This window comes from Ornithodoros turicata, unplaced genomic scaffold (genome assembly GCF_037126465.1).
Source record: "Ornithodoros turicata isolate Travis unplaced genomic scaffold, ASM3712646v1 ctg00001364.1, whole genome shotgun sequence".
NCBI lineage: Eukaryota > Metazoa > Arthropoda > Arachnida > Ixodida > Argasidae > Ornithodoros > Ornithodoros turicata.
The window spans coordinates 1-10,015 of NW_026999572.1; the positions used below are offsets into that span (position 1 = coordinate 1).

Consider the following 10,015-nt stretch of genomic DNA (forward strand, 5'->3'; position numbering starts at 1 on the left):
CCCAATAACTGTTGGCGCTCAACCTCACCTCCCCGTGGTGGGAGCTGGTAACGGGCTCGACAGCCACAGCGAGTCCGGCCAACGAGGCTCAGAACAGCACGTGGCGCGCGCTTATAAGCATGTAGCGGCGCCACTGCTGGCTTATGACGATGACGGTGAGGCCGAAGTTTGGCTCTCACACGCCCACCTCTAACAAAAAGATGAAATGTCCTCATTTCGTTATTACACTGAGGAAAAATGAAACTTTACAATAGTGGTACGACAATCTACAAATGTCCTCATTTCGTTATTACAGTGAGGAAACTCTACAATAGCGTTAATGCAGAAGTTAACAGTTTAAAATTGAAGTTGTTCTGAAACAGGATAAAAAAAAACAAAAGAGAACATGATTCATGCCAGGGCCCTTGGCAGAAGCATGCAGCATCCTTTGTCCTGAAATGCAGAACAACCTAGATTTAAGAGAGTTTGATAATCCACCCTCAAATGAAGTAGTAGAATCTCCTGATTCTAAACACATTGTGAATTTGATAACATTGAAGAAGAAAGTTCGTAGTTCAAAGTTCGTAGTACATGATATAGCACAGCATAGCATGAGTAGCATTGTGACATGCAGTACATACACAGTACATGCAGTGATACGAAAATGAAGAGAACTAGTGTGAAGTAGTGACTAAATTCGAAACACTAAATTCGAAATGCAGAAAGTTGATCTGAAGAGGTCAGTAGAAGGGAAATGCTAAACAGCAACAATGTAAGCGTGTGTTTGAGTGTGGCTGTGTGCGTGAGTAACTAAGAAATGTGGAAGTAACCCAAAGCGAAAAACACAAAAATGACCGCAAAAATTCATATTGCAGACACTGGGTACATTTAAAGCAATGTAGTACAAAGTCATTTATGGACCAGAGCGTCCCCTGTCCATGAATGGACGACATTCACCAAGGCGTCCCTATGGAATGTGTGTACTTTGAAACAGTCAAACAAGGTCGTACGCATGTAATGGTACCCTTTGTTTGGTGACGCGTCCATACCTTGTCGTGTAAGGTGGACTAAGTGTTTCTTCGGATTCTGAAGAACTGTCTTGATGAACAGAGACATTCTCGTCACTGTCTATATCATGAAACGTAATGTTAGGATCCCAATCTCTTCTGCTCTCTTCTGCTCGTCTCGGCCTCCGTTTCTCTATCTGACGCCATGAGTCTCTTTCTGCGAACCATCCTCGGTAGGACTGGCGGCAATCCTTACTTGCTCGTTGGAGGAGACCAACTCCTGACTGGGAAGGTCTGATGTCCTTACACTACCGTGAGGTAGTTCATCACCATCCTGGTGCCTTTGATCAGCTGAAAGCTAACGTCAGGGCTTTCTACAAGGTACCAGGCTTTCTCTCGGCGTGCGTCGATTTTCTCCACGGTATTCTAGGCCAAGGATGTCCACGTCTTCTCGATGAGGGCATGGACTTTGTCCGGTTCCTCGCCACGAACTACCATAGACACATCAGGGAAGCCGACACCATCGATCTCATAGTCATGATCGTTACTGCGATCGAGGAGTCTGATCCGGCTACCCCAATGCCGAAGGACGTCATTGAGATCCTCTTGCGCTCCGTTCACTGCCTCTAGGACTTCAGTGTTCCACGTCTTGACCTGACTTTCACCCCTGCCTGCCCCTGGACCCCAATGGCTTCGGATTCATTGGCTCCCAATAACTGTTGGCGCTCAACCTCACCTCCCCGTGGTGGGAGCTGGTAACGGGCTCGACAGCCACAGCGAGTCCGGCCAACGAGGCTCTGAGCGCCAATCACAGCTGCGTAAAAAGCAAAAGAGAGAAATTTGAAGACAAAACGCAAAGGACAAGGAGCAAAGGAAACCAAAGCAAATGAAATCGAAAATCAAGAAATCCGGAGTCATCGCGCAACCACCGACGTGTTCTGGCCTAGGCAATCAAAGCTGTGCCTTGGTCAGTTCAAGTCGGGGTTCAAAACGGAAATGTCCGACCCGTTATGCCTGCGCAAAAGATGTTATGCGCAGGCAAATCGGGTCATCGGGCAGAAGTAGCCTGCGTCAAAGTCAAAGAATGCAACATCATTGAGATATGAAGACTGGTATGGCTCAACTACGTTAACACGACAACAGATTACACGACAAAGAACAGTAGAAGCGAGTGCATGCAGGTCTCATCGGAACTGATATCCACGTGAAGAAAACAAGAAGAAAAGAACTAGGAGTCCTTCGGAAAACGCACGACACGACTACGACTGTGACAAAGGAAATTGCGAAGAATTGTACCCATTTCGGACATGTGACTCTTTAAGAATACGGTGATACGAATGAGACAACGAAGGGATAGTCGGAAATGATTGCGCGACAAAGATACAACAGCAGTACACCTCGTAGAAAAGATCGTACTGCCGTCCGTAATGTGACTACAAATGCGACAAAGAAAGAAGAAGATGTCGCACCTATTTGGGACCTGTGAGTCTTTAAGGATGAAATAGCGAAACGACACAACGAAAGCGATACAACTACTGTACACCTCATGGAACAGAACAGAGCAGAGCAATATCGTTCTCATGGCTCCCTCGATAATGTGTCTACAAATGTGACAAAGAATGTCGAACAGGATGTCGCGCCTGTTTCCGACCACAGTGACTACAGTGACAACCGAGGAATTGCCGGAAAGGATTGCGCGGAGGACACACCCTATGCGAAAGCGGTACATCAGCGGTACACCTCGTGAAACCGGATAGAGCGATATCGTTCTCATGCTTCCCTCGATAATGTGCCTCCAGATATGACAAAGAATGTCGAAGAGTATGTCGCACCTGTTTCGGACCTATGACTCCCTCTAAGAAGGAAACTGACGACGTAGCAGTAGGAATGTGACAACCAAGGAACTGCCAGAAATGATTGCGCGAAACAGATACCCAATGCGAAAGCGATACATCAGCGGTGCACCCCGTGGAACCGGACAGAGGAATATCGTTCTCATGCTTCCCTCGATAATGTGCCTCCAGGTGTGACAAAGAATGTCGAAGAGGATGTCGCACCTGATTCGGACCTATGAATCCCTCTAAGAATGAAACTGACGACGTGGCAGTAGGAATGTGACAACCAAGGAATTGCAAGAAAGGCTTGCGCGAAGCAGATACCCAAAGCGGCCTCAACTCGTTGAACAGATATATTCCCTTGGCCTAATGTGACTACAAATGCGACGAACAATGTGCACGACGAAAGTGACAACGAATGAATTGCCGTGATGAATTGCGCGAAACAGACACCCAATGCGCACCCAGCACCACCTTTCCGAGCGAGCTTCCGAACTTCCGAACACCGAACAGAAGAAAAAGATGGCTCCGTACCTTTCTCTTCGACAAGCAACCCAGCTACCGAGGATGCACATCTACAACGTTGCAATCTCATTGTCCCAGACTGTGTGGCCCAGACAGTACACCTATGTATCAAATAAATAGTAAATAAATAAGTGCACGTGCACGGTGGGCTGGTAGCACAGCCTCGCCAGGGTTTTAAATAGAAGTTGATGCAACTCAAATGGAATTACGCAATGCGTAAAAGAAGCAAAAACGATGAGCCAAAACAATTTTCGAATAAAATTGCTCAACAGCCACACACTTGATATGCTAACCTAGCATCTCCCCAAGCAGAAAACAGTCACTTGACCCAACATGTACACCCCCAACGCCCCCGTACGTACCCCGCCACACTCCATAATTGCGCATTAAATTGAAACCTACACTGCTGCTACACTGCTGCTATACCCCAGCACAGAAAACAGACATTAAGTGGCATTACAACGCCGCCAGACAGCTGACAGCTTGAAAATGTCAGTACAGACGAAGTGCATCCCCACATCCCAGTAAACCACGAATGTACAGGGGATATCCGGGATAGATCCCGAACGTCCCGTAGGTCCAGATATTCCTCGGATACCCACTGTACATCCCGGTAGAGCGTTTTGGAAAATGTGAACGTCGTAATTACGTCTTGTGAGGCAAGATAGACCAAGGGAAAGGGGTGAAGAAAGGTGTCCCTGGCTATCTGCCAAACTCAAAAATAAGATTCAGGAATACGGCATTTGGATAACACACAGACAGTTTACTAACACTTTGGTATGATACATACAATGAAAGACAGTAAAGATATACCTAGCAATTTGGGTGATGAAGGGCCGAATGAGCTAAAGCGAGGATCCAACAGACTAACGACGTATGGTGATGAACGTCGTACAATGAAAGAACTCAGAACAGCACGTGGCGCGCGCTTATTTGTGAAACATGAACTGTTTTTGTTATTCCTTCATCCAGACTTTGAACAGTACAAATGTCATGGGGATGAGTGGAAATAACTTTGAATACCTAGTCCTTGTACTTAGGATCAAAAGGTGAAGTTGAAAAGGATTCTATCCAAACTAAGTCACCCGCAGAGAACTGCGATGGGTTTCGACCGTAGTCGTAACGTCTCTTCTGAGAGGATAGAGCTTTTCCTAGGTTTTCCCGTGCTTCTGCACGTATGTCGTGTAGCATTTCAATGCTCTGAAGTCGCGACATGTCGTCAACGATTACACCAACCTGTATCTCGTTTTCAATACGAGTTTCAAATCCAAAGATGGTGGTGGTGAAAGGTGGTGAAAATCTAGTAGAACCTTGTCTTGAAGTGTGAAAGAAGTGGTGCTTGCAATGTATTGGTCCCATTTTGACGGATTCTCAAAGCAATATTTTTTGAGAATATTCTTTATGGTGGCTACAGATCTTTCCACGAGACCATTTGCCTGATGGAAATAAGGACAAGAAGTTGTGTGTTCAATTCCTGTTGTGGTTAGGAATTTTTCCATGTTCTGACTCATGAAACCTGAACCTTGGTCAGAAACAATTGTCATAGGAATACCAAAAGTTGTGTTGATCTTTTCCATGAACTGTATGATATGTGACGATGCTGTTGATTTCACAGCCTGTGTTACTACAAAGCGTGTAGTGTGGTCAACACATACAATGATGTACTTGTTTCCATTTCCTGTTTCCGGAAGTGGACCAATGTGATCGAGGGATATTGTGGTGAAAGGTTGTGTGGGAATTGGTCAAGGATGTAAGTATCCCACGGGCTTCGATGTTTGTCTGTTGATGCGCTGACAAATGTTACAACCCTGGACGTACTCTTTGACGTCCTTATTAATGGACGACCACCAGTATTTACTCAGAATACTGCTTTTGGTCTTGAATTTGTCCATGTGACCACGTTTATCATGAAGCAATATCTCTTTTCTAAGAGATTCTGGTATGACAATCCTTGTTTTTGTCAGTCCGTTTTGTTGAGTGGTTTTGTGGCAGAGTATGCCATTCGACAACATGAATGTATTCCGCATGTTCTCAGCTTTGCGAGAAGAAATGTTAGGATTTTTGAGGACTTCAAAAATCTCTAATAACGACGGATCTGACTGTTGGTGGTTGGAGAGATGAGAATTCTCGGCAGTGAGAATTAGTGACGCAACCAAAGGTTGTGGGATGCGTGATAGAGCATCAGCGACAACATTGGTTTTTCCCGAACGATGATGTATCTTCAGAGGAAGTTCTTGAAGATCGAGAACCATGCGAGCAAATTTTCTATTGATTTGCTGTGCATTGGTCATTAAGGAGACACTGTAGTTGTCTGTCCAAACATGGACGATAGGCAACCCGTACACATAAATACGAAATTTGTCTGTGAGTGCCCAATGAAGAGCAATGCATTCGAGCATGTTTGAATGCAGTTTTTCCTCTGTTGTGTTGGTTGCTCTGCTGGCATACTCAACAACATACTCTTTTCCATCGTGTTTCTGTGAGATGAACGCTCCTAGATGTTTCGCTGAAGCGTCAACATAGACATGAGTTTCTCTGTCTGGATCAAAATGAGCCAAAATAGGTGGAGATTTTAAAAGAGATTTGAGGTTACGTACAGCCTCAGTGTGTGTAGGTGTCCATTCTGACGTAATGTTGGTTTTGCCAGTGCTTTTGGACTGTTGCTTGTTTCGCAAGAGGAGTGATAGAGGTCGCGCAATTTCAGCAAAACATTTGATGAATTTGCGAAAGTAAGAAGCAAAGCCCAAAAATCTCTTAAGTCTTGTATTGTGTTCAATGTATCGGGGTATTTGTCAACAGCAGCTGACCTCTCCGGATCTGGCAGTTTACCCTCATGAGATACAATGTAACCCAGAAACTTTATATGGGTCTGAATGAACTGACACTTATTGATCTCGATTTTGAAACCATAATTTTCCAGTATGGACATAGATTGGTCAAGAACATCGAGATGTTCGTCTATGGTGGAAGTGTAGATACAGATGTCATCGAAATAGACAATTACAACGTCCTTCCACTTGAGGGAATGAAAGGCTTCATCCATTACTGCTTGCCAAGTGGCGGGAGCACCAGTTGGACCAAAAGGCATTCGAACGAATTCGTAAAGACCGTCAGGTGTAATGAAAGCTGTCTTATGCTGGTCAGATTCCCTTATTTTGATGTTTAGGTAACCTTTCTTTATGTCCATAGTGGAAAAGTATTTGCCTTTCCCTACTCTGTCAACAGTATCATCAATTCGAGGCATACTATACACTCTTTTGACGGTTTTCCCATTTAGCTTACGGTAGTCAACAACAAGTCTGCGTGGTGTTGACGGATGGAATGGTTGATCAACAACGAAAACTGGGGAAGCGTAATGAGACTGAGATTTTCGAACAAGACCTAATTTAAGCCAGTTGTCGATTTCTTCTTTGATGAATTTTCTGTCATTCCATGAGTAGCGGTAAGACTTTACGCGAACAGGAATGCTGTCAGAGAGATCGATGCAATGTTCGGTCTTTGGACAAAATCCGATGTCATACTTTTGCTTAGAAAACACGTTCGCGTGGTTAAGAATGATGTCATGGAGTTTCTTAAGCTGTGTGTCATTTATGTCTGAGGTTACTTTGTCTTTAAGTTTGTCCAAGTAGTTCAAGATTTCAGCATGCTGTACTTCAGTTTTTGCATCCGACTCTCGTACAACAACCCTATCCAAAGGAATGATGTCATTGACTTGTACGGTATTCACAAGCAAGAGGTCAGATCCTTTTCGTCGTTATGCAACATGACATTTTCACATACCTGTGATGGCTGTGTTCTATGAAGGTCGACAACATTGCGGAATTCACTAACACGTTCACAAACACTGCTGTTCGCCGGAAAACTGTTTGACGAACTTGTTCTTGCGGAGACTGATGTTGCTTGACGAGATGGTATCTTCACCTTGTCCTGGGATGCCACGATGTTGGGGCCGTCCTGGGGTGCCACGATGTTGGGGCCGTCCTGGGGTGCCACGATGTTGGTGCCAGGGAGAAGTGGGAATGGACAGTTCCTTGGTGTAGATTTACGTTGTGTTGATGAACACGTTGATGTCAAGGCTTTGTTGTTGTTTACTTGCACGTTGTTGGAAGCGTGAAGGATGTGATGTGTTTTGATGTCTGTCGAAGTGTCTTGATCCTTGGATGTCGTGTTGTAGAAGATCCTTTCCTGTATGGGTTGAAATTCTTCAGCGTGAGATGGAGAAAGTTCCTGGAGGAAGTCTTTCTTTAAGAACATGCTGTTGAAGATGTTCTCCTGGTGGGACTTTGGAGGTGACTGGATGGAGACGTGTCCATTAGGCCAAACAGTGATTCCAAGCTTGGCAGATGTGCGCCAGTCGCTACCAAGTATGAAAGGATATATGATGTTAGTGACGATAGCAACTTGAAGAGAAACAGTTGTGTTCGCTAACTTCACTTCCACGACGGCTTCGCCGAACGGCATGGACTCGTTATCGACGGCGATCATTGCTGAGTCACTCCATGGTTTTATGTTAATACCCCAAAGCTCTGCTTCCTGTTTTCTTAAAATTGAGATGTCTGCACCCGTGTCAACCAAGGCGTCGACCGGTGTGTTGTCTACAAGAATCTCAATGACGGGTCTCACGGGGTGTCTAGATGGTAAGTCGTGTCTTATTGAAGCAGTGTAGCTGTGTTTCTTGTCTTTGTCTTGATGTTTGGTGTAGTCCTTTGGGTCTTTGTATTTTAGGCTTGATTTGTCCGATGTTTTGGTGGAAGTAGGAGAATGTTTCTCACCATTTTGCCGAGATGAATACTTAGGCTGTGATGTGGACGAAAAGCCTTGCTGACGTTGATGTTCCTTCTTCGTGTAGTCCTTTGGCTTGGCTCCTTGTTGACGCCAGTTTGGATCACGGTGTTTCTGAGAAGGTTCGATCTGTCGTGCCAGCTTGATCAGAGTGAGACAGTCACATCCAGTAGACATGTAGTAGGAAGTGAGACTTGTCCTCGTTGCCTCGCTCTGTAGACCCATGGTGATGTAACGGATCTTGTCACGTTCCCTGAGCTGATAAGGGCACTTGCAGAGTATTTTGATCTTTGCGTGAATATAGTCAGAAATGGATTCTTCACTTTTCTGTACTCTAGCTTCACAATCGCGATTCCAATCTGGTAGATCTGGATGATAATCAAATTGCTCTTTCAAACCTTTGACCCAGTCTTGCCATGTGACACAACTTCTTCCGGATCCATCGTCCCAATCCTTGGCCGCACCACGAAGCTTACTCTTTGCAATGGCTAAGGCGGTATAATCGTCCCAACCGTACTGGATACGTAACACATCAATTGATGAAAGCCATGCGCGAAAATCATCGTTGGGCCGGCCATAAAAGAACTTCAATGTCTGACTAAGGTCCGGGGTGGTTACTATCCTCTGTGGTGTGGAAACCACCTGTTTGAAAATCTCAGCTAACTGATCGATGGTGATCGGAGCAGATGAACTCGCGGTAGGTGTCTTCTTACTTGTTTTGTTTGTTGGTGAGGCTTGTTCATCCTGATGTTCATCTTCGGATGATTCGCATTCTTCCGATGTTTGGTATTCCTCGTTGTCTTTGGTGGGAATAGCACTCGTAGATGCATGTTTCCTCCTTTCGTCGTCTTCCATGATGAGAATTGCTGCTTGACGAGGATCAGCGTTCTCTGGGAGTGTGAGATTACGTGAGACGCACTCTTCAAATAACTCTTGTGCTGGACGCAAAAGAAGTCTCAACACCTTTGGACTGTCCATGAAAGAACAAACTCAAAAGACGATATTTGTTAAGACACAACGAAAAACGAGAGACGGAAACAATACTGAACCAAGCTCCAGACAGGTGTTACCAGCAGAACCTAACATCGAACGTCGCGTTCGAAATTACGAACAACTGAAAAATGCACAAATGCAACGAAAAACTGAAGACGCAATTAATGCGTGACAAAAAAAGAACTAGAAGTTACGGAGGGATAGAACTGTTCGAAAAATGCTATGCAATGCGTTCGAATGACGAGGCTAAGCCTAAATCGAACAAGCCTTTCGAACTACGTCAAAAGCGTAAGACTTCAAAGTCGAAGTACTTGCAAAAAATTCATATGGTATCAACCAGAAGTGAAAAATCTGACGAATCACTTGCCGTATCCTGTCGGCTGCGCCATGTGAGGCAAGATAGACCAAGGGAAAGGGGTGAAGAAAGGTGTTAACGCTGGTGACGGACCCGATGTCCCTGGCTATCTGCCAAACTCAAAAATAAGATTCAGGAATACGGCATTTGGATAACACACAGACAGTTTACTAACACTTTGGTATGATACATACAATGAAAGACAGTAAAGATATACCTAGCAATTTGGGTGATGAAGGGCCGAATGAGCTAAAGCGAGGATCCAACAGACTAACGACGTATGGTGATGAACGTCGTACAATGAAAGAACTCAGAACAGCACGTGGCGCGCGTTTATAAGCATGTAGCGGCGCCACTGCTGGCTTATGACGATGACGGTGAGGCCGAATTGAACAGTTTGGCTCTCACAGTCTCAAGCAGGACATGCATAGGGCATGCGTGCAATCTTTCTTGTAGCTTTCTTTGCGTTTGCAGAACACTGATGTACCGTATATTGTTTGGTGTGCGTTCACTTATACCACGTTGTACTGCTTAATACG

General features: G+C 45.0%; 1 protein-coding gene across 1 annotated transcript; it reads right to left on the reverse strand.

The window, feature by feature from the left end:
* Window positions 1-6: 6 nt before the first annotated feature.
* LOC135376902 (uncharacterized) lies at window positions 7-9,799 on the reverse strand. The gene is made up of 2 exons (XM_064609341.1): window positions 7,127-9,799; window positions 7-1,800 (listed from the first exon to the last, which is right to left on the reverse strand). The coding sequence occupies exons 1-2, from the start codon at window positions 9,104-9,106 to the stop codon at window positions 1,795-1,797; spliced, it is 1,986 nt and encodes a 661-aa protein (XP_064465411.1). The 5' UTR covers window positions 9,107-9,799; the 3' UTR covers window positions 7-1,794.
* Between the last annotated feature and the right edge of the window lie 216 nt (window positions 9,800-10,015).